The sequence below is a fragment of the Pipistrellus hanaki genome (assembly GCF_964339955.1).
Source record: "Pipistrellus hanaki genome assembly, chromosome: 9".
NCBI lineage: Eukaryota > Metazoa > Chordata > Mammalia > Chiroptera > Vespertilionidae > Pipistrellus > Pipistrellus hanaki.
In genome coordinates, this window is record NC_140511.1 from 63,782,699 (window position 1) to 63,808,002 (window position 25,304).

The following is a 25,304-nucleotide window of genomic DNA, read 5'->3' on the forward strand; positions in this document are numbered from 1 at the left end:
GTGCTTTACAAAGGTAACTGTTGATGAAATGGTTACATAGTTTGAGGCCAAAAGCCACTCTTGGCTTTTACTGTCTCTAGGGATATCTTATTGGAACCAGACCAAGGACTAAGAATATAGTGGAAGCAGGGTCAGTCGAAATCAACTCCACCCAGCCAAAGCTGGCATCCTTTCTACCACTGAGCCCAGGCATTAAGCCAAGCTGCCAGTCGGTGCTTCCTGGAATATGTCACACCCCATAACCTAGAAGCCCATTGGTACCAAGGAGAGAACTGGCCTTCTTTTAAAGCTCCATAAGCTCCTTTTCTTGGTGGCCAATTTAGTCACTACATCCAAATTTTATGTATTTCTTTGGCCAAGACCAGTGCTCCAGAGATTGCATTTTGATCCAAGATTCTGGGATTAACCATCTGACTGAAACTCAGAGTTTAAGGTGTTGTAGGTGAGTCTTCTCTTTGCCCTTCCTTATGAATGGTTACTGGTAAATTCTAGAATCATAGAATGGATGAGTTAGAAAGACCCTTGGAGGAGAGAAAGATGAAGCAGGCAAGCTGCTGATATCCTCTCTCCCTACTGCTAGATTTTGACCTGAGGATCTGGATTTGACTTGATATTCTAGAATTCTGCAAAAGATCTTGTTTTAAAAAATGATCTTCCATTTACAAATGGAAAGAAAGAAGAATTGTGGACTAGAATACCTAAGCCAATATATTGTATAGACAGGAGATGAGAAGATTAAGATTCAGAAATGCAAATATTTTTTTTCCCCCCAAGGTCACAGAGCAAAAAAGTAGAAGGAACAGGAATTAAATCAGAATTTTAAAAACTTTCAGGTTTGTGCACACATGAATGTGTGCATGTGAGAGTATATATGCAATTTAAAAAATCATTTAGTTTCCTGAGACCCCAGGTTGTAAATAAGGTAAAGCAGAAAGAGCTACTCCTGGAGAATGGAATAAATGCCATAATTACACCTCTTGTCCCAGCAACTATACAGACATCTGTTCTCTCTTTTATCTTTAGTATCATTATCTACCATAAAAAGGAAAGTATAGATTAACTGGTTTCTAACTCTGGTATTCTATTATTTTATTATTTTAGGTATATTCCCAGAATTTTCTGGAGATCCATGCAATATTTAAAATAGGACAGGTCCAGTGATCTTAGAATTAGGGCAAATTTACAGTGTCTATATAATAAAAATATTTTTAAAAATATGTTTTTATTATTATTATTATTATTTTTATTATTATTATTATTTTTTTTAGAGAAAGAGGAAGGGAAGAGGGCGGGAAAGATGGAAACATCAATGACGAGAGAGAATCATTGATTGGCTGCCTCCTGCATTGCCCCTATTGGGTATTAAGCCCACCATCCAGGCATGTGTCCTGACTGGGAATAAAATGAGGGATCTTTTGGTTTATGGGTTGACACTCAACCACCCAGCCACACTGACCAGGCTATAATAAACATTTTATAACCCAATATTTAGCCAGTCAACAAATAATCACTGGGAATCTATACTATGCCTACCACTGTAACAGATGAGGAGAAAGCATGGATGAAAGCAGAGAACACATATTTTTTTTCTACAGATTAGTCTCTAGGTTTTCTTCATCATACCCTACAATAGGGGTGTCGAACTCAATCAGAGAAGGGGCCAAAATCTAAAATCCAGCCTAAATCGCGGGCCGAATGGTTTACTGAACAGTCATAAACTGACAATGTCATAAACTGACAGCGGAGTGCAGTGATGACAGCGCGGTGCGGGCCACATTGCAAGGCCTGGCGGGCTGGATTTGGCCCGCGGGCCTTGTGTTTGACATATGTGCCCTACAAAGTCACCTGAACTGCAATGATCCTCTGCACCTCAAATATTGAATTCAATCGAGAATTACCGTATTAAAACTTCATTCGTTTTTAACTTGGTGCAGAGCTTTGTTAAAATATACATGGACCTGCCCAGGTTAAGGAGAAGAAAACTCTGTACAATTATTTTAAGCATTCAGGCTCCAGTCTTGTCCAGTCCATTGAGGTGGGGAAAAGGTCATATTTACTGCAGTTAGAGCTCTAATACGGTCTTTTGGATTGCTCAGCCTTGTGGCCATGTTCTTTTATAGTATTCAAGAAAGAGAACAGGCTCTGGGATCAGAGAATCAAAGGTTAGTAAAGTTGTGGCTCAGTTACTTAATAACCCCTTGAACTGTCTTAACCTCAACAAGCTTTTGGTCTTTAGTGTGTGACTTTTGATATTGTTACAAACTGAACTTATTCAACAAATCTGTCATGTCTACTATGTGCCAGGCACTGTGCAAGGCACTGAGATTGCAGTGCCCTTTCAGACTTTACAGTCAAGAATACAGACAGAACAAATAAGCAAACTAAAGTAAGTACAGCCTGGCCGCAGTGGCTCAGTGGTTGAGCATCGATTTATGAATCAGGAGGTCATGGTTCTATTCCTAGTCAGGGCACATGCCTAGGTTGTGGGCTCTATCCCCAGTGTGGGGCATATAGGAGGCAGCCGATCAATGATTCTCTCTTATCATTAATGTTTCTGTTTCTTTCTTCCTCTCCCTTTCTCTCTCTGAAATAAAAAAAAAAAATTCAATAGTAAACACAAAGTGTGGTGTTATGAAATAAGTCAACATGTTGCTGTAATATATTGGGGATAAAACAAGTAAGGGATATTTGGTTAATGTAGCCATTATCATGTGCAAGGACTTGGGCTTAGGCAGCCAGTGCAGTGGAGAGCAGATCTTGGATTAGGGAAGAATAAACCTGAGTTCAAATTCTAACAGTGCTGATTATTTATTAAGTAATAAAAGTCATTTCTTTTTTCTTTTCAAAACTTTGTCTTTATTTCTTGCAATCTGTGAGGTGGTTCTTTTATTGCCTCTGTTTTAAAAATATATATTTTTATTGATTTCAGAGAAAGAGAGAGAGAGAGAGCGAGAGAAACAACAATGATGAGACAGAATAATTGATTCCACACTGGGAATCAAGCCTGCAACCCGGGCATGTGTCCTGACTGGAAATTTAATCATGACCTCTTGGTTCATAGGTCAATAATCAACCACTGACCTACACCAACCAGGCTATTGCCTGTTTTTACAGTTGAGGGAAATAAAAGGAAATTGAAGAGTGATGTGTCAGCTTGACCAAGGCCACACAGCTAGTGAGTAGCAATGTATGATTAGAGACTAGCTCTCCCTGACATCAAAGCCCTGCTTTGGATGACCGCAAATAAGATAATGGATGTAAAAATGCTGCATAACCTCAAACGCTGTAAAAATAAGTGGCTGGGGTCTCAGACTATGCAAACTAACACATACACACATTACATTCATATACTCTGTTTCTTTCTATGTAATTCCTATACACTCTATATCTATATATAAACTCTATGATTTATCAGAAATAAATTTTTCTTATGAATTTAATGTATGCCATATACTCTATATTTCTACTTCTATATTTCTAGGTAATTTAGATAAAATAACCAAGTTATCAATAATCATATTTTTAAAAAGGCAATCAGTTTTTATCACATCTTTAAAATGCAATAGACTAGATACAATAGACTCTTGGAGTTGAAAGGAAAAAGAATTATGATAGATCTTGCTAAAATATACCTTTGATGATAACTTTAAATGTGAGAAATAAGGGGAGGGCATGGGGTAATTGTCTGGCCATGGATACTATAGTTTCTCTTCTAATGACTGGTGCTGTTAAATCTCAGGGTAGTGTTTGCTTTTAAATCGACCTGTCTCAATTCAAATCATCAAAGCCTTTCTTTCTGGCTTTGGAAGCAGCTTTCTAATCTTCCTGCCCAGTCTCTTGCACTCCCATCTATCTTTCACACAGCTTCTACAGTTCCATATTGCTCTCCGTTATATGGTTAAACTCATAGTTGATACCCACTTTCCTGTTTACAAAGATGCAAGTAAAATTAAAAACACAAACAAAAACAACTTTCATGTTTTCACTCTTGCCCATAGGAGAAAGGTCAAACTCTCTAACATGATATTCAACATATGTTCATTGAGCACCTATTATGTATGTGCCAGGTTGAGGTACTTGGGATACTTTAATAAACAAAGGAGATTAATGGTTTTCAATTTACATGAAACATGACCATTCAGAGCAGGTTTTTCAAATATAACTTAGTCATAGCTAATGTTAATTTATTTGACGTGCTGTTTTTTATTCAATGTAAAACAAGCAATTGTTAATGGTGGGGAAGCATGACTTCCTCTACAAGAAGAACATAATTGAATAAAGAGAAGAAAAAAAACATTAAAAAATCAACAAAAAAGACAAAAATTCCTTAAAGTCTTTTTTTTTTTTTAATCGAATTTATTGGGGTGACATTGGTTCACAAAACCATGCAGGTTTAAAGTGTACAACTCAATAAAACACCATCTGCAAACTGAATTGTGCACCTATCATCCCAAGCAAAGCCTCATTCTGTTCATATACCTTTTTCCTCTGGCTATCACCACGCTGTCATCTGCTTTATGTCTATATATTTTTGGCTAATTCCTTCACCTCCTTTCATCCAGTCCTCCAAATCTTCTCCCCTCTGACAGCTGTCAGTCTGTTCCATTTATCAATGCCTCTGTTTCTATAAAAAACCTGGTTTTCATTAAGCTTACATTCTAGTGGAGGGAGACAAATCAGAAAGATCAATAATCAACAAACCAGCCCTAGCCAGTTTGGCTCAATAGATAGAGTGTCAGCCTGCGGACTGAAGGGTCCCAGATTCAATTCTGGTCAAGGACACATACCTCAGTTGCAGGTTCCATCCCCAGTAGGGGGCGTGCAGGAGGCAGCCCATCAATGATTCTCTCTCATCATTGATGTTTCTGCCTTTGTCTTCCTTTCTCTCTGAAATCAATAAAAATATATTTTAAAACAACAACAACAAACCAATCCATTATATGCTATGGTAGAAGGTAATAAGTATTACCAAAAGAGTAAGGCAGGGTAAAGGGGGGACAAAGTCTAGAAGTGGAGAGAAGGTGGAAATCCTATATAATAAAAGGTTAATATGCAAATCGACCCAACAACAGAATGACTGGTCACTATGTTGTGCACTGACCACCAGGTGGCAGACGCTCAATGCAGAAGCTGCCCCTGGTGGTCAGTGCGTTCCCATAGGGGGAGTACCACTCAGTCAGAAGCTGGGCTCATGGCGAGTGCAATGGAGATGGTGGGAACCTCTCCCACCTCAGGGGCAGCACTAAGGATGTCCGACTGCCAGTTTGGAGTGCAGGTCGGGCTGAGGAATGCCCCCCACCTCCAGTGCACGAATATTGTGCACCGGGCCTCTAGTTAAATATAAACATGCACACACATATGCAATTAAATATACAAGATGACAACTAAATATACAGAACTAGTATGTATATTATATATATGTTAAACAATTAAACAAATGTCCATGCCATCTTTACTTTCACAATTTCTCCACCTCCCACTGTCTCTTAAAACTAGACTTCTATTTTCTTCTCTTAACACTGTTTACCCTGTGCTCCTGCCATGCTGACATGTTTAAGGCTCCATAAACACTGTACTCTCCTGAGCCTCTTACATCTTTGATGTAAAGCTCTCTGAACCAACCCCGTCCCAACCCCTCCTACACCAAATTTTCTTCCTGGTGATGCCTTACTCATCATTGGAATCCTCCTCCAACACGTCTTCTCTCTGAGGTCTCCACCTGCTATGTCCAGGGTCCCAGGTGCCCTATCCTGCTGCTGTAAATAATCTGTTCCTCTCTGTCCCATGCTTTGTAAGGATCATCTTGAACTTAATAGTAATGTTTTATTACTTTCTATATCATCTTCATTTAGCTCTATAAATATATGGTGCAAAGTGTTTGATCATGGATAATGTTTGTGCAAAATGAGCATCAGCATTTCACAGTGTTGAGGTTTTTTGTTTTGTTTTTCTTCTTTACTTTTCTTTAATCTTTAAAGGGGATGTCAGCTTTTTCACACCTCTAACTGCTTCACTCTACTGCTTAAAAACAAAGAACACAGTGACCCATACAGAACAAACTATGATGACAAAAACCACAGCTTTGCCTCTTTGGGCACTTAATGTCTTGACATATTTATTTTCTTTAGAAGAAAGAGTAGGTAGGATAAATTGAAGTGTCTCAACAAGTCAACTGCAATGCTTGGAGTAACTAAAAAAAAGGGAGGGGCGTTACTTAGTTCAAGTACTATTAATAATTTCCTTTGGTATAGTGGTAACATCGACAGTGAAGGTGAGGATCCAGATAATGCAAAAATGCCAGTCTATTCTGGGTCATGTCACTTTTCCATAAAGAAAGGCATCAGATAAGGATGATCGTGAACTCTATGAAAGACCCAATAAATGTCGCAGAGGGGAATTCTGCATCAAAGAAAGGTAGGCCATTTGCATTCCAGTTTCTTCTGACGCTGGGAGTTTATGATTCCATGACAGAATGAAATGGTTTCTTCGCTTGGATTTTCATTGCCACAGGAATCCCCCTTTGGGGCTCTGAAGGCAGCAGAAAGCAGCTACATGGCTATGGGAAGGAATTTCAGCACAATGACCGATTTCATCCTGTTGGGATTTTCCGAGTTTGCGGAGCTGCAGGTTTTTCTCTTTGTGTTGTTCCTGGGGATCTATTTCATGACTCTGGCTTGGAACCTGGGCCTCATTGTCCTGATCAGGATGGAGTCGCACCTCCACTCCCCTATGTATTTCTTCCTTTGTAACCTGTCCTTTGTTGATATATTATACACCTCTTCTGTAGCCCCTAAGATGCTCTGTGACTTCTTCAAGGAGCAGAAAACCATCTCCTTTGTGGGTTGTGCTTCCCAGTTTTTTGTCTTTGTTGGGATGGGAGGCACTGAATGCTGCCTCCTGGCAGCCATGGCATATGACCGGTATGCTGCCATCTCCAACCCTCTGCTCTACACAGCCCTCATGTCACCTAACACTTGTGTGGGGATGGCCATTACAGCATACACTGGAGGATTCCTCACTGGGTTGGTCCAAACTAGTTCCATATTTCAGCTTAATTTCTGTGGGTCACGAATCATGAACCACTTTTTCTGTGACCTTCCACCTCTGCTGGTCTTGTCTTGTTCCAGTACCTTCCTCAGCCAGGTAGTAAACTTTCTGGTTGTGTGTGCAGTTGGTGGGACATCAGCCCTTGTTGTCCTGGTTTCCTATGGCTATATCATTGCTGCTGTTATGAACATCCATTCAATCCAAGGGCGGACAAAGGCTTTCAACACCTGCGCCTCTCATATAACCACAGTGATTCTCTTCTATGGCTCTGGTCTCTTCTCATATCTCCATTCCAGTGCTGGATACTCACGGGACCGAGATAAGGTGGTGTCTGTCTTCTACGGAGTTGTGATTCCCATGCTGAATCCTATCATATATAGTTTGCGAAACAAAGAGATCAAAGTTGCATTGAAAAAACTTAAGAGAGGAAGAAGCAAATGTCTTTTATGGGTCTTATAGTTCCTTGAGTTAAAAAAAATCTTAAAATTTTTCTACATGTATATGTATATTGAAATAATAATGGCTCACAGAATTTGAACTATAAATTAAAGAAGCTATTTCAAATAAGACCCCTAACCTACATTCCTACTGTATAATTAGGCTCAACAAAAGTTTGTTTTCTTGCCTATACTTTTCTTGCCATGGGCCTATAGGGTTTAATCTTGGTCATCTGCAACAGAAAATAAATATGCTTTTTTTTTTTAAAATGACATTCTTTAGCTTTATGGCATCAGATTGTGGGTTCAGGATATCATGCCTTAGAGCCAAGGAGGACATGGCCCAAGGGCCACAAACATTCCATAGAGACTGCTTTATAATATAACAATACTCATATCAATCCATTCACCACTTGGGACAAATTTTAAGTTTCCCTTGCTATGATTCCTACTAATTCAAGGGTTGATGCTGATGAGAAAGGCTGAATCTGGATTAAAAACCTGAGAACCTGAAGTGAGTTGGGTTCAGCAATGATTACTCAGAGCCAGGAGAGCCATAGAGTACCTGTAAGCATGTGGGAGAAGAGCCAAGGATCACACCTCTGGAATCATCAAGTCTCCTGGGGCCAGAAATAGAAACCAAACCCAGAAGATTCAAAGTTGTAAAGTCACAGTGAGAAAAGAGCAAAAATAAGAGCAAGTGAGAAGAACTAGAGGATAGAGTGCCATGAGGTTAATTTTCATGGCTGAGCCTCTTGGTGACTGGATGTGACCACCTGGTTGAAGGCATAGGGTCAAAAATGGGGCATTTCCCTTAGAAGCTTTGATTCCATATCTGTTTTCTCCACCAGTTCTCACTCTTAGCCTTGTAATGTATTTGACTCATTTACTCTCCTCCTGACCTCCAATTGACTTTCACTTTATATGCTAGACTTGGATTCTGTCTGCTGTATCCCTGGAATTTGAGCTCAGCCTGTCCCATGATTCTGACATCCTTGCATCCATCTTCATGCACTATCTTAGAAGGGCCCACGATCTGAGAAAGGTCATGAACTGAGGTAGGATAACCAAGCTGCAAGAGTTTGCAGCAGAACTGAATGTGAATTTTAAATAGTCTGATTCTATTTTATAGGGTGGTTCTTGAACATTTCTGAACTTCTGCTTCTTTAATGTGTATATAAATCCTGGTGAGTTGTGACAGCCATTCCTAAGTCACATCAACTTTAGCTATAAATTAACTATTCTGCCTCAATTTTTTTTTCAATTCATACTGTTATTTGATTTGTGCTCTGAACACTTGGATAAGAATTACTCCAATATGTTCCTGTGCCATCCTCTATTTAACCTATCAACACCTATGAAATTTTATTATTTTTTCTTGTGTAGTTTTCTGTCTTCTCAGTAAGTTGTTAACATCCTTCTCTAAACTGCTTCCTATTCCTTCCCCAAAACATAGGACATGACTGAAGCAAACTATATGCTTAATAAATATTTGTTTAATTAATGAATTAAAAAATCCAAATTTATTTGACAAATGATTTCGAGATTTTTATACAGGCACTGTGCCCAGTGATTTTTTAAAAAAAATGTACTTTAATTCTTTAACACCTGCACACCTTCATTATTAAAAAATTAAAACATTATAGATAAGAAAATTTCTCTTTTGACCATAACCCTCAATTTCAATCTGGATTCCCAAGAGGTAACAACTATTTATATTGCTATGTATTTTTTAAAATATATTTTATTGATTTTTTTTCAGAGAGGAGAAGAGAGGGATAGAGAGCTAGAAACGTCGATGAGAGAGAAACATCGACCAGCTGCCTCTTGCACACCTCCTACCGGGGATGTGCCCGCAACCAGTATACATGCCCTTGACCAGAATCGAACCTGGGACCTTTCAGTCCGCAGATCGACGCTCTACCACTGAGCCAAACCGGTTTCAGCTATATTGCTATGTAATTTGACATATTTTTTGCATATAAATTTTTACATATGTTTCAATTAAAAATATTTAATACTGCTTTATGTGGCCCTATGTGTATTTACGTAATGGTATTATAATGAATGTTCATTCTAAACCTTGTTTTAAAACAATTGATACTATTTCTTGGAGCTCTTTTTTAAATTTTACCTGAGGATATTTTTTCATTGTTTTTAGAGAGAGTGAAAGGGAGAATGAGAAACATACAGAGAGAGAAACATCAATGTGAGAGAGATACAATGATTGGTTGCCTCCGAGAGCCAGCAATTACAGTACGTGCCCTTCATCGGAATCAAACCTGGGACCCTTCAGTCTGTAGGCCTAGGCTCTATCCACTGAGACAAACTGGCTAGGGCTCTTGGAGCTCTTTTTATGCTATGCATAGAAATATACCTCAGTCTTTTAAATTGTTTCATAGAGAGGTCTCCTGCTGGCTAACTGGGCTCAAATAAAAAAAGTAAAAATGAGCTTAGCTGCCATATTTGCACAAGGGCTTCTTACTCAAACTGAGGCTTGCACTGAAACTGCCTCCCACTGCATTAAACTGCCAGCCTGCATTGTACTTCTGCCAGCTGTGCCAATCCTTAAAGAGGTTCCTGGAATCCTATTTCAACCAATAGGATTCAGGCTTTTCCCATCCAATCAGAGCTGTGCAGCTCTGACCAATCAGAGCGGCTCTATCCTGATCAATCAGGACAGTGCTTTTGGACCAATCAAATTGAGATTTAGAGCCCTCATTTGCATGAGGATGGACCAATTAGGGACCAGGGGCAGGGACTTCTGCCCAAATAAGCCAGCCCCACTCTGGCTTAGGGAGCATACTTTCTATGGAAGACTTAAGGCTGCATTTCCGCGGCAAGAGTTGAAACACCAAAGCGGTCTTGCTGGAACAGAGCAACCTGCAGGAGCACAATGGACGATGGAAAAGTGGAGCAGAGTAGAGTGGAGCTGAGCAGAGCTGCCTAGCCTGAAAGGGGCCTGGCCTCAGGGCTGCCTGGCCCCAGAGCTCTTCAACAGCCATGCTGTTTTCACAACCATGATGCAGCACTGTTGAGCGGTTTGCACTGAATAAAGTTTACTTCTTCATCACACCCCAAATTGGGGATTCCTGTTGATGTTGAATTGGCACCAATGACCATCGGTTGTCAGAGCTTTATTTAAAACGCATTATTCAAAAATTTATTTCTCAGTGGAACACTTTTATAAATGGGTTTATTCCCAAATGACTAACAAGGAAGAAAACAAAATGTTAAAAGCAGAACTGAATAATATTCTTGAAAGGTGACAAAAGTAAGTAAGATCCATCTCAGTTTACAGCAGATACATCTACATTCAGATGAAATAAATCATCAGCTGTGCTGTAGGCGCTGATGAAGAAACACAGAGTGAATGGCAGCGTGTGAAGATATTGGGGACAAGGAGGGAGATGGTGTGTTAAAGTCTACTCCTAGACCAAGCCAGATTAGAAGAGGGTTTAGCACAGAACATTGAATCAGCTTCCACAATGAACTGTTTATTACTGGAGGATTTTGCTCTCAACTGCTTTCTTATTAACAATTCTTCTTCCATTGACCTTGTGAATTGTATCATTGAACACGGAAACATGAAATCTTTCTACAATGGCTGCTGAGAAGTTTTGAATAAAATTTGTGTCCCATCTGTAAAAGTCACACCAGCATGTGCTTTTATTCTCATTCCTGGCTAGAGTCTGCATCACTACTTTTTTCTTTTCACTGTTCTTTGAATCTGTTATCTTGTTTTGTTTTGTTTTAATGTATCGTTGCAAGCCGCTTGCCCTAACATTTTGGAGTAAAGTAGATTGTACAAATGACCAAGAGTTTGCTTTAGCCACCATATTGGTGTATCAGGAAGGGAATTTGTCATGGATTTTAGTCACCAGTGTCTCTAATCTCTGCCCAGATCACACCCATCTCCCTAACCTGGAGTCATCCTAGACTTCTTTCCAGCTGTTCTCCCAATTCCCTCTCAACTCACTCTCCCCTCAGAAAACATTCTGATTAATGGTCCATCGACCCTAGTCTATGTTCTCTTAGTGCCTTGGACTTCCCTTTTCATGTAATGCATCCTTGTTCAATGTCTGCCTTCCCATTAGACTGTGGTCTCCTTGACAAACCAAGTGGTGCCTGACGTGTGGTATTCGCACGGTAAATTTATATGAGAACATTGACCATATGACTATACCTCAGAAAGTTTTTAGAGCCGTCAGTGACCTCCTAGTGACTAGTCTATTCCACTCCCTCCTCTTTCCAAAAGAATAGAAACTCTGAGTGGTGAAATAATTTGTTAGTGATTCACAGCTGGTTAATCTTTTCAGCAATCTTTTCATTTGTTACACAACAGCTGGCCGTTGGTTGCCTGTCAACACATTATCCAAAAGGAGGTGAAAGGTCCCATAAGGCAGAAGTCCGCATGGTCTGAAAACCCTTGCTTGCAGCTCTGACTTCCTGTTCGCAGGGGATTCATGCTGCTTTAAGTCTGTCTCATGACTTATGACTAGGGAAGGTTTCCTTCTTTTCATCATAATTACAAGGCCTCGGCTGGAAGAAACTGTAGAAAACACACATGGATTGGTGATTCTTGAGCTGTGTTCCAGGCGACTCAGGGATCTATGTAGGCCTCCTCCAGGAGGTAAACTGAGACAGCTACTCTGCTATGTGTTTTATATCTTGGTTTCTAATGCAAGCTTGCATTTGTAAATAAACCCCCCACTGCTAAAATTTGGCTTATGATCTCCAAATTTAATAAAATCCTTTTATTTTTGTGAACGAGGAAATGAAAGTCTAGAGAAAAGAAGCAGTTTGTCAGAAAATGACGAGGCCAGGACTCAAAGCCAGGCCTCCTGACTCAGAGGGGGGAAGTGTCTAAAGTCACCCGCAGGATAATTAGTGGCAGAATGAGGAATAGAATCCAAGTTTTCAGAATTCTAGCCCTGTGCTACTTTTATTGTCCTGTGCGGCCCTCATTTCCCAAGGCAGAAACGAAAATCTACTTTCAAGAGAGGAACCAGGGGGAGAGGGACAGCAAGGTCTACTCAGGACCTGGGAAACCCCAGAACCAAGGTACCTGGTTCTTATTAGCGAAGTTCAGATTGAGCTCTCTGATAACTAGCATTTTTTTTTTAAAGGGAGGCCTAAAAATCAATAAAATATATTTTATTTAAGTTCAGATTTAGCTCTCTAATAACTAGCATTTGTTTAAAAAAAAAAAGGGAGGCCTAAAAATCAATAAAATATATTTTAAAAAATGAAAAAAAATAAAAAAAATTATTTTTATTTTTTTCATTTAAAAAAATATATTTTATGCATTTTTTACAGAGAGGAAGAGAGACAAATAGAGAGTTAGAAACATCAATGAGAGAGAATCATCGGTCAGCTGCCTCCTGCACACCCCCCCACCGGGAATGTGCCCACAACCAAGGTACATGCCCCTGACCAGAATCGAACCCATGACCCTTCAGTCCGCAGGCTGACGCTCTATCCACTGAGCCAAACCGGTCTTGGCTGATAACAATATTTTTTAAGTAAACCCCTCCTTTCTTCTTTTTGCATTATGCTAGTTGTCTTGTCTATTTTTTTCCTACTTTTCTTAGTCCTACCCCTGGCTGTCAGCATGATGAATCGAATTCTGATTGGATTGGGAAGCACTTTGCAGACAGACAGTGACAAGGCAGTTTAGCTCCGTGAAAGCTCCTCCTTCCTTCTGACCTCTGTCCTACCCTCCAGTCAGGCCCTGCCTGCACCGTGTGTGGGAGGATTAGCTGCAGATACTTGGCAGGGATGGAGACCAAGGTGTGTCTGGAATGGGTATGGGTTCTGTCCTGCAGGGCCAGAGTCATAAATACCAAATCAGAAAGAAAGCAAAAGCTCTTGGCACATAGAAGCTCTCCCTCAGGGCTCTTATAAATAAGTCATTTATTATTTATTATGTAAGACACTGGGCTGACACTGTCTCAGATTTACCCAGGATACAATTATAGAAAATAGAATTACTTTACAATATGAAGTACAAAGAGCACAAGCTAGACCCAGAGTATGTGTTCAAAAATATTGAAGTAAATTCCTATAATGTTGTTTTGGCTTCACAATTCATTCCCAAGCAGTCATGGCCTGATTTTCCAGGGATGTGTTTGAGAAATACTGTCAGCTTTGTCTGCTCTATTTAATAGTAACAAGTATTGATTGGGTATCTGCTATGTACCAGATACTGCACTAGACTCTGGTAATGCAAAGATGAACCAAAAAAACACAAACTCCTCCCATAAAGAGATTACAGTTTACTAGAGGAGAAAATAAAACAAAAGGTCCATTAAAATAAATAGTTAAAAATGCATGGGATGCTATGAAGTGTATAAAAGGAACATTCATAGTAATTAATGCTCTCCATCAATTAATGTTTCATGGGGAGGTACACTCACAGAGCAAGAAATGTAAGGAAGAAAAGGAGATAACGCAGGGAGTGAGACCAAACACATCTAAGGGGGTATATTACTGAGATGACAACAGCTTAAGGAAAGATACAGATAGTTGTCTAGTCATACAAATGCCTTCAGACAGACCACAAGAAACCTTTGGTCCTCAAAGCAGTCCATTGTAGGGAGAAAAGGAAGAGCAAATACTTTCCAGACCCTTCATGTCTCTCATCTTTAAGGCATCAATATTCATTGGCATGTGGAATTAAGTCTTCTGTACTTTTGGAGGAAGTTATCTAGCTCCTCTGACAAACTGCTGGCCCAGACCCAGGGCTTCATCTGAGCTCAGAAGTGAGGAAGCAGCCAGAGTCTCCCTGTGTTCAGAACTACTTAGGGTCTCTAGATACAATATGAGATGCCCAGTTGAATTTAAAATTTTGATAACCACTTACTATTTTCCTTAGTATAAGTGTGTCCCAAATATTGCATGGGACATACTTATACTAAACATTATTTGTTGTAACAAAGCTCATAGATACAGACAGCAGTTGGGTGGTTATCCGAGGGAAGGAGATTGAAGGAGGGAGGAGAGATAGTAAAGGGTAAAGGGAGTCAACTATATGGTGACAGAAGATGATTTGACTTTGGGTGGTGGGCACACAATGCAATATACAGAGAAAAGCCAAGCTCCTGAGATGTTCCAACATGCCATTGCCATATTCCCATCCTGTAAGGACTGAACCACAGAGTCAGTCTAGAGATGGCAGCAACAAGCCCAGCAAAGCTGAAAGCTGATACACATTGATTTCCTACCTAGGTCATATAGAGTTTACTTGCATGATTTCATGATTTCAGTCAATCCTCTTAACACCTTCATCTATAACATAGAGGTAGATGCTGTTGTTTGTGTTTCACAGTTGAGAACCTGAACGCTTAGGTAAGAGACTCCAGAACTTGCCCAGAGTCATATATGGAGCCAGGATGTTGCCTGTATTTCAATTCTGAAACTTCTGTTTCACATCCATGTTTATCAGTCTCATAGCTGAGATATTTTGAGTGAATATACAAAGCAGAGAAAAACCAAATAGACCCATAACCCAGCTCATGCTCTTAATTTCATACTTAGATCACAAAAAATAGTAGATACAATAGGAATATTTCAGTGGAGGGTTCAAGGCTCCCAATTACACATAATTCTGAAGAATCACCTTACCTATCTCATTTGTTTTTGTTTTAATCCTCACCTGAGGACATTTTCCCATTGATTTTTAGAGAGAATGGAAGAGAGAGGGAAAGACAGAGAGAATATTGATGTAAAAGAACCACATCGATTGGTTGCCTCCTGCATGAGCCCCAACCAGGGGCTTGCACCAGGGAGGAGCCTGCAATCAAGGTATGTATCCTTGACTGAAATCGAAGCCGGGACCCTTTAGTCCATAGGCCAACACTCTATCCACTGAGCCAAACTGGCTAGGGTTAACTTGCTGGTTTTTTACTTTAACCTACTTATGATTATTTTAGGTAGAAAGGAAAATGGTGGTAATTTTTACTTTGTAATGTGGAATTAAGAGACTTTGTACTTTTGGAGGAAGTTATCTAGGTAAGTAAATCCTTGCTCAAAGTCCATCTGAAGATCTTGCTATGAAAGAGTGAAAAACTGAATGTTAGATTGGGTTTATGTTACCCAATAATGAAACAAATATAGATATACGCAATCTGTCAGGAGTTAGCCCACAAAGGTCAGATGCCTCTCAGTTACTTCTGCTCAAGTCATTCCCAAAAAAGGAAGTTTCATGACAGGAAAGACATGGGGAAATCCCACTTCGTTTCTAGTCCTGTTGTGTATGAGGCCCCCTTGTCAAGCTGTTTTCAGCTGAAGCAGAATACAAGAGGCATTCTTCATACTGGGCTGATGTCATTAGGAAACCTGGGGCAGAGGGGAGGATCTTGGCCCTAACTGCTCAGTCTCTGGGACTCAGCTTGGAGAGTAGATGAAAAGGGAGGGATGGCTGTGAAGGCTTTTTCAGTCAACCAGACTTTTAAAAGAGCATTACGTTTGACACTGGGTGATGGGCACCCAATGCAATATACAGATGATATATCATAGAATTGTATGCTCAAAACATATATACTCTTATAACCAATGTCATCCAAAGAAATTTAATTTAAAGATAAAAAAAGAGAAAATAAAAAAATAAAACTTGAACCCTGTGGGGGTGGGGAGAGAGACTAAGTCTTTGCCAAATCAGATTTCCTTCTTTAGTACCATGGAAGTACTATCACCTCAAATAACAAACTTGTATCCTCTGAGCCTAAATACGGAAATGGTGAAGAGAAAAGCAAAAAGGGAAGAGCTGAAGAAAAGAGAAAGAATTAGGACAATTGGGACGGAAAAGTGTTAGTAGAGAAAAAAATCAAATGGCTGAAGGCTGTCAAATTATGAACTAGCTTTTAAGAGAATATGCCGAATTTCACATGGGCCTTCTGTTTTTGTCCACAAGATTAATCAGAGTCAAGAAACCACTATGTTCTTTTTTATGTGGTCAGGACACAAACAATCTGGATGGCAGAACAGTTTTTGAAGGGAAGAAGTAACAAAACAACTCTATCAGGTTAGGAATCAACAGTTCAGGAAAAAAAAATATATTGTCACTTAGTTGACTGATATCTCCTAGGTTTTTCTAGAACCAAGTTAATTCCAGAGTCTATAAAAGTCATGGTTCTGTGATTCATTTAACAATTGTTTTAATGTAAGTTTTCATGCTGGTTTTCCAGATTTATGCTAAAAATAAGAAAGGAAACACAACCAGACTTACCCGCACCCCCCCCCCCCCCCCCATTTCAAACCACAGTGAAATGCGGAAGTAGGAAACATCTGGACCAGCTCCAAGCCCACACAGAAGTGAACCTCAGGCCTGAAGTATGGCTTGGCTCTGCAAAAGATGATGCCAGACAGTTGCAAGCGCTCAAACTGAGAAAGAAAGCAGACACGAGACTTCCCTCTTGCCTCTTTTTGGAGGAAGTGAAATTATTTTTCTGTAACACAGTTGGATAGCTTATGAAAAAAAGTTAGCTATTTCTTTTAGAGATCAAAATTCAGTTTTCAGACAGGGGCCCTTGAGGGTAGCCATCTGGAGAGTTTATGCGATTGCATAAGCACTTCAGTATAAGAAAAAAGTAGAGGAAATTTCTGGTGAGCAGAGTAAAGCAAGAAAGAAGTGGGGGTAACACTCAGGTCAAACTCTTTGTGCTGTTTCCTCACCCTTGACCATTGTGAGCAGCGATGCCTGCTGCTGGCCTGCAAATTTAAGTTGAACTGAAATTCCCATCGTTTGCACTTCTCATTTTATTGTTTCCCAGGGAACATAAAAGAGAACTTCCTTAAGCACAGCAATCACAGAGTCATAGGCTTTGGGTCATTTTAGATATATGGAAATTTTAGAAATAATTTCTTCTTCTTTTTTAAATGTATACTTGTCAGACATTTTCTTGAGTACAAAAGTAATGATTATTCAGTACCCATCCCTGTGTTTGGTACTTAGTAGATTCCTAAGAAAAATTTGTCAAATTATTAAAGACATGCTCATTGTTGAAAAATCAAAAATGACAAAGAGGAAAAAGTTTAAATAATTCATACAACTGTAAACCAAAATTAATTTTAGGCTAATAAAGAATAAAAAGCATTTATTTGAGGCAAAAGGAGCTGCAGCCTGGGAGCCACAGATTCGAGTAAAAATCTAAATAGTGTTCCACTGAGACAAAGGGGAGGCTACACTTTCTACAGTGAAAATTTCCACTCAGTTGTCAATTAGATTATTTTATGTAAATGAGGTAGCTAAATCTTAAAGTTCTGATTGATCTAAATCAGTGGTCAACAAACTCATTAGTCAACAGAGCCAAATATCAACAGTACAATGATTGAAATTTCTTTTGAGAGCCAATTTATTTATTTATTTAAAATATATTTTATTGATTTTTCCACAGAGAGGAAGGAAGAGGGATAGAGAGCTACAATAGAAACGTCGTTGATGAGAGAGAAACATCCCAGCTGCCTCCTGCACACCCACTACCGGGGATGTGCCCGCAACCAAAGTACATGCCCTTGACCGGAATCGAACCTGGGACCTTTCAGTCTGCAGACCGATGCTCTATCCCAGCGTTTTTCAACCGCTGTTCCGCTGCGTGTGCCGCGAGATGTTGCCTGGTGTGCCGTAGGTGCAGACAAGACAAGAATTTTATAATTTTTTACTATTTTGTTTACTTAATATTTCATAATAAAGTAATTATAAAATACTTTCTTTGTGTTTATTTGATTCCTATTCAAGAGAATTACTTTATATATAGTCAATATAGGCACAGAGTTAAATTTTTTAACATTTTCTAATGGTGGTGTGCCTCGTGATTTTTTTCATGAAACAAGTGTGCCTTTGCCCAAAAAAGGTTGAAAAACACTGCTCTATCCAATGAGCCAAACCAGTTTCGGCTGAGAGCCAATTTTTTAAAACTTAAACTTCTTCTAATGCCACTTCTTTAAAATAGACTCACCCAGGCCATGGTATTTTGTGAAAGAGCCATACTCGAGGGGCCAAAGAGCTGCATGTGGCTCGAAAGCCGCTGTTTGCCGACCATGGGTTTAAATCATGCAGTTTTGATTGGCTGGTATAGGTGCAAGTAACTTGAACAGTTCTGTTTGGACCCAGCATGTTTCAGTGATAGATGAAATCAGGGCTTCCTTGCAGTGGTTGACTCAGATGGTATAAAGGGGGCGTGGAGGGCATAGTGTGGGAAGCCAAAGGTCCAGTCTTAGGTTCTTCCTGCTATACAGAGTACATGAGGAACCCCTGCCAGTAAGCAGCCACTAGATTCTAGTATTCATAAGATTGAGGTCCTCACTTGAACATGGGGATTCCTCAGCAGATAAACTTCTTGGTAGGTCACATCAAATGATTCTTTTATCTCAAGGTCCACAAAACTTTACCAACCAGATATAACTACTGTCAACAGGTATATATTTATACACAGCTGAGGTCATGTTGAATGTATACCATTTTTTAAAATTAACATTGTGCATAAGAATTTCTCATGTTATTAAAATTGTTTGAATATTTAACTATGATGGCTATAATATATTATGTCATATGGATGCAATATAATTTCACTCCGATTGGCTCTTTTAGCTATTTTCAATTTTTGCTATGATAAAAATGAAGAAGAAAGCTCTCCAAAAAAATGACAATGACTGGGTGTGCTAGGATGTGGGAACACCTGAATATATAATTATTGATATTCAGCTTTCTTATATTCTCATTGCAGAAGATTTATTAACAGGATTTATTAAAGGGATAATAAAGAGTATAACATTGTTAGCATGTCTTCAAAACTGTATGAGGGAGTTTTCTGATTATGATGAATTAACCCTGAAACAGTTTGAAGAAAAATGTGTGGATATTTTAAACAGACTTATTGGAAGTACCAAAGGGCATTTAATTCTACTTTTTCTAATTCTTGGATTATTCTACTGAGCTATACATTTGTAACTGATTTGGAAATTGACCAGGATGTTCTGTGCATAGCTTCTCTAGCCAAGTACATACTGAGCACTAGTTGATAAATTAATCCTTCTTGGGTGTAGATGAATTCCTTGAAGTGTGATAACTGAGGCATGAATAGGCCCAGAATGGCTATTTCTAGATTTACAGAACACAATATATTTATTATCTTAATAACAACTAGTGAAGGTCACCCCATGAAACTAGGCAATTGCCCTCAAGATTTCTGAAAACCCATGACACTCTGAGGTAATTCAGTTCCTTGAAACTGCCTTTTCAGGATGCACACAGGTGATAGTATAATGATACTTAACAAATCGAAGCATAACTTTTCAACCTCAGCGCTGCATCTCCTTCATGGTTTGATTTGGGGAGACATTAGCGTGCATTGGGGATCCCATTAAATCCAATGGATTCTCTGACTACCATTAAACATCCTAAAATGCATCCTAATTGTCCCAAAGAATTGACAGATCTGGGCTTTAATTAATCCTGGCATGAGATCAATGAGCCTAAACACACTATTATAAATTATGGGCTCTAATGCCCTAACATTAGTATACTAAAGAAAATTTGTGAAATTGTGAATTGTTGCTTTAAAAATTGAGTAATGGAGACTTACATTCTTTTATGGGCACCTGTACTGATTATATGGACTTAAGAATGGAATGAGCCAAAACCAGTTTGGCTCAATGGATAGAGCGTCGGCTTGGGGACTGAAAGGTCCCGGGTTTGATTCCGGTCAAGGGCATGTACCTTGGTTGCGGGCATATCCCCAGTAGGGGATGTGCAGGAGGCAGCTGATCAATGACTCTCTCTCATTGATGTTTCTAACTCTCTATCTCTCTCCCTTCCTCTCTGTACAAAATCAATAAAAATATATTTTTAAAAAAAGAATGGAATGAGAGGTATAACAGCAGCTACCAAATTATTACTAGCTAAACACACACACACACACACACACACACACACACACACACGGTGTATAAGTGTGTATATACATACTGTATATTCTTTGGCCGCTGTCTGCTATTTCTAAATCAAAATCTAGATTATAGTGTGGATTTTCTCCTTGTTTAAACATTTCTATCTGAAAAGAAACAACAGTACAGAGTGGGACTTCTCACCTTCACTCTGAATGCTGAGGACAATGCAGACTGAGGTTCCCAGTGTGTAGCAAGTGGAATTTCCTTCAGATCCCTTCAACTCTGCCTTAGATAATGCCACTTCCAAAGCCGGGACTATTAGGGCTTATCACAATGAAACTCCACAGGATTTGTGTCCAATATTTTCACTCCTTTTTTCTGTGGGAACAACCTTCAACCTCAGGTAAATTGGATACCCAGGCTTTGGCCATGACCTACCTCTAGGCTAGGTATGGAGAAGTTGGTGTCTTAGCAAGAATGATATTGTCATTTACCTCTGCATTTGCAGTTTGAAGAAACTAATACTGGAGTTCCAGCAAAGAGCAGTCAGAAAAAATTTGAAACACTAAGAGAATGAATCGAAAGCAAAAATCTTTTACAGAAGGAAAACTCATGTGGAGGAAACAGGTGTGTGGTTGCACTTCTGAGTACCCCCTACTACCATAGTGTAACCACCTGGGGAGTCCTGGGGGACAGTTAAGGTAGTTAACTGTTACGGTTATATGGTACACCATAACGTTTTCAAAGTCCTGATGGACCACAATATTCCAATTGACTCATTTCCCCATTTTGCAATTACAGTAGCCTAAAGCGGAACTGCTGGCTTTAGGAGAACTACTGATTTTTTTTTTTTTTTTTTGGTAGTTTCAGCATTTGCTCTTTCACATTGGTTCTGCTTGCACCACACTTGCTGGATGCTGCTTAGAGCTGGCTTGCTGCTGAGGCTGTCTGAACCATGACCAGCTTCAGGGGTGCCATCCTCCTCTGGACAGTGGCAGCATGGGCTAAGATGGACAAGCCTCAGGGAGAGGCAGATGAGGCTGGATTTCAAAAATGCAAGAAGGCCTTAAATCTACCTATTCTGGAAGTCTTACCTGGAGGCGGCTGGGATAATTTACGGAATGTGGACTTGGGACGGGTGTTGGACTTGACTTATACCGACTGCAGGACCACGGAGGATGGCGAGTACATCATCCCTGATGAAATCTTCACCATTCCCCAGAAACAGAGCAACCTGGAGATGAACTCAGAAATCTTGGAGTCCTGGGTGAATTACCAGAGCAGCACCTCCTTCTCCATCAACACGGAGCTCTCTCTTTTTTCCAAAGTCAACGGCAAGTTCTCCGCAGAGTTCCAGAGGATGAAGACTCTTCAGGTGAAGGACCAAGCTGTAACCACCCATGTCCAGGTAAGAAACCTGATCTACACAGTCAAAATCAACCCAGTTTCAGAACTAAACTTGGCATTTAAGAAATTGCTCCTGGACATCTCTGACCGTCTGGAGAACAACCAGACACGAATGGCCACCTACTTGGCAGAGCTCCTGGTCCTCAACTTTGGCACCCATGTCATCACCAGTGTGGATGCTGGGGCTGCTCTCATTCAGGAAGACCACATCAGATCCTCCTTCCTCCAGGACAGCCAGAGCAGCCGTAGTGCTGTGACTGCCTCTGCCGGAGCTGTCTTCCGAAACATTGTGAACTTCAAATTTGAGGAGAACTATACCTCACAGAATGCCTTCATCAAAGGCTACCTCTCAAACCGCACCCACTCCAGGGTGCAGAGCATTGGAGGGGTTCCATTTTACCCAGGCATCACCCTCCAGACCTGGCAGCAGGGCATCACCAACCACCTGGTGGCCATAGACCGTGCTGGCCTGCCTCTGAATTTCTTCATCAACCCTGACATGCTGCCTGACTTGCCAGGGCCGTTGGTGAAGAAGTTGTCTAAGACGGTGGAATCTGCTGTGAGGCGCTACTACATGTTCAACACTTATCCTGGATGCACAGATATCAACTCACCCAACTTCAATTTTCATGCCAACACTGATGATGGCTCTTGTGAAGGGAAAATGACCAACTTCTCCTTTGGTGGGGTTTATCAGGAATGCACTCAGCTGTCAGGACATAGGGCTGTCCAAGTCTGCCAACACTTGGAGCAGAAGAATCCACTCACTGGTGACTTTTCCTGCCCCTCTGGCTACTCCCCAATCCACCTGCTGACCCAGAACTACGAGGAGGGCTACAATGACATGGAGTGTGTCCGGAAGTGCACCCTCTGGGTCTTCTGCAAGACGGTGTGTGAAGATGTGTTCCGAGTGGCAAAGGCCGAATTTAGGGCTTTTTGGTGTGTGGCCAGTAGTGAAGTGCCAGAAAACTCAGGACTACTTTTTGGGGGCCTCTTCAGTGCTAAGAGCATTAACCCTCTGACAAATGCACAGTCATGCCCAGCTGGCTATTTTCCTCTAAGACTCTTTGAAAGCCTCAAGGTATGTGCCTCTCAGGACTATGAGTTGGGATATAGGTTTTCGGTCCCCTTTGGTGGGTTCTTCAGCTGTGCAGTTGGGAACCCCTTGGTGGATTCTGCCATATCCAGAGACTTAGGGGCACCTGCTCTGAAAAAATGTCCCGGGGGCTTTAGCCAACATCTAGCCCTCATCAGCGATGGGTGCCAAGTATCCTACTGTGTCAAGTCTGGGATCTTTACGGGAGGGTCTCTGCCCCCTGCCAGGCTCCCACCTTATACCAGGCCACCCCTTATGAGTCAGGCTGCCACTAACACTGTCGTAGTGACTAATATTGAGACTTCAAGCTCCTGGATTAAAGACCCCCAGACCAACCAGTGGAGGTTGGGAGAGCCGTTAGAGCTTCGCAGGGCCATGAAGGTCATCCATGGGAATGGTAGTGGTCTGTCGGGGGGAGCAGCTGCTGGGGTTACAGTGGGGGTCACCACCGTCTTGGCAGTTATCATTGCCTTGGTGATCTATCGCATTCGGAAATATAAGAAGAAGGGATACCAGGCAATTGAGGACGAGAGGCAGAGTTTGGCTTCTGGTACTGCAGGGACGGAAGACACTCCAGACCAAGAGCAGGAGCAGTGTCCAGCTTAAATCTCTCTTGAGAAAATGCTTCATTTGAAGGCAGAGCTTCAAGCATGTCTCTTTCACTCCTTCTCTCTACATTTCTGCCTTTCTAACTACTGAAGTGGCAAGTGCAACCAAAAGCAGGTATACCTTTGGTCTCTGGGCAAGGAAATTAATAGAGTTACTTGGGCGAGTTTGGGGTGAGGACTGGGGAGGAATTGTGACTTTCTAAGCACAAGTCATTCTGGGGATTAAAACATGACTGGGTATCTTTTCTCTATGTGCTCCATTATTTATTTTCATCTGAATGCATACATGTAAAAAGTCGGGTGTAAGGTGGGAGAATGTTGACATTTGAATTTGGAAATTATGTATTTAATCTGAGGTTGACTGTGGTTTCCAATTCACGAGCTATAAGAATTTTTATCTTGAGAAAGAAAGAAAAAAAATAATTTCTGCCTTTAAGTGTTACCCTCCAGCCATTTTGTTTTAAAGAGATGTCTGGATCTCATGTTCCCGGAGGCTGACAGAGCCTCTAGAGGACATAGGAGTCCTGTTTGGCCACTGCTTTTTAGCTTTGAGGGCTCTGCATTTGAGGGCTGTGTCATCTCCTTTGGGCCATCTCATCATCATCTGAACAGAAACATGTTGCTTATACCAAACCTATGTTTTCCAACTTCCACAAAATTTAATGCTTACTTAGACTAGACCACCTTTGGACTTTGGACTAGTTCATAAAGTTCTCAGAAAATATTTTAATTTTTAACTTCTATTAGGATGTCAAAGGAGAAGGAATAATATGTAGAAAAGGAGTAAACGAAGAAAGGATAAAAACTGGAAAAGGGTCTGGTACTCAGGGGAAATTGAAACTCTTACCCACAACCCACTACCTCGCTTCTTTCTCTCAGCTTCTCATAAACAGGGCAAAGAAAAGAGCATAGATTTTGGGTGGTTTAAGTATTGCAGTTTCCTGGTCTATATTACCAAAGTACAACCCCTTCCTCTTTCATGAATGGCCCTTGTCTTTCCTGACTTCTATCACATGCACTCCCTGCCTCACACACCACATTCCAACACGAAGTTTGCATTTTTCTGGGGATGGGAGACAAGGAATACAGCCAAAAGGCAAAGTAAGCCCAAAGCTAAGTTTTTCATTTTCCTGAAAACCAACACAGACTAGACACCGCATATGTGCCCTGCCTTTATCTTACCAGAAGCAAGGAGGCCAGCATGATCAAATCCATGCTATTAAATGAAGTGAAAAGGGCATTCAACAACATTTGTTACATATTCCCTTCAGTTCCAGGCTGACCTCCTGGAGGCACCTGACAGGATGCATGCCTGTTACCTGGCACTTGAGGTTCACCCAGTTTTAGTACCAATCTCACCTAACTACAATGATCAGGGAGACTCTATCAGTGTTCCTCCACAACATTTAAAAAAGTTATACACTTCTCACCAAATCAAATGTCATTAGTGAGTGATCTTCTGTGGAGGATAGTTTGTCCTCCCCAGTTCACATTCACAATTAGGAGCTTGGGTTTACAACTGGTTCTTCTTCGGAGCGGCTTGGAGCATCCCAGCCTGTGAGGCCACAAGAGGGAGGATCATCCCTCAACCGCTGCTGTGATGAAGAGAAGTGACAGAAGTGGAGCCAAGCCAGGGGCACCAATGTCTACAACCCCTTCACTTGACCTCGTTTCTTAAGCATTAAAATGTTCCTCTAAACTTCTGAGTGTTTTGTGGGTTCATTTCAGCCAAACTAACCACTTTTTCTGCACATACTGCTGTTCCCAGGAATTCTTTGAACATGACTGAGTCAGAGAGACAAAGTAGAACTGTGGCTTCCA

General features: G+C 40.6%; 3 protein-coding genes across 3 annotated transcripts in view; all 3 read left to right on the plus strand.

Annotated features, from left to right (window-relative positions):
• LOC311628087 (olfactory receptor 5AN6-like) overlaps positions 1 to 25,304 on the plus strand; it is a gene marked incomplete at its 5' end in the record, with an annotated part of 243,286 nt that overhangs the window by 11,656 nt on the left and 206,326 nt on the right. The gene's annotated exons all lie outside the window — the stretch shown is intronic.
• LOC311627564 (olfactory receptor 5A1-like) lies at positions 6,553 to 7,514 on the plus strand (the record flags this gene model as incomplete). Its single annotated transcript, XM_084894069.1, is given in 2 exon segments — positions 6,553 to 7,468; positions 7,471 to 7,514. Coding segments are annotated over 2 exon segments (960 nt in total).
• MPEG1 (macrophage expressed 1) lies at positions 12,019 to 25,176 on the plus strand. The gene is made up of 2 exons (XM_084894842.1): positions 12,019 to 12,117; positions 21,237 to 25,176. Exon 2 carries the CDS (start codon positions 21,328 to 21,330, stop codon positions 23,479 to 23,481), a length of 2,154 nt encoding a protein of 717 aa, XP_084750968.1. The 5' UTR covers positions 12,019 to 12,117; positions 21,237 to 21,327; the 3' UTR covers positions 23,482 to 25,176.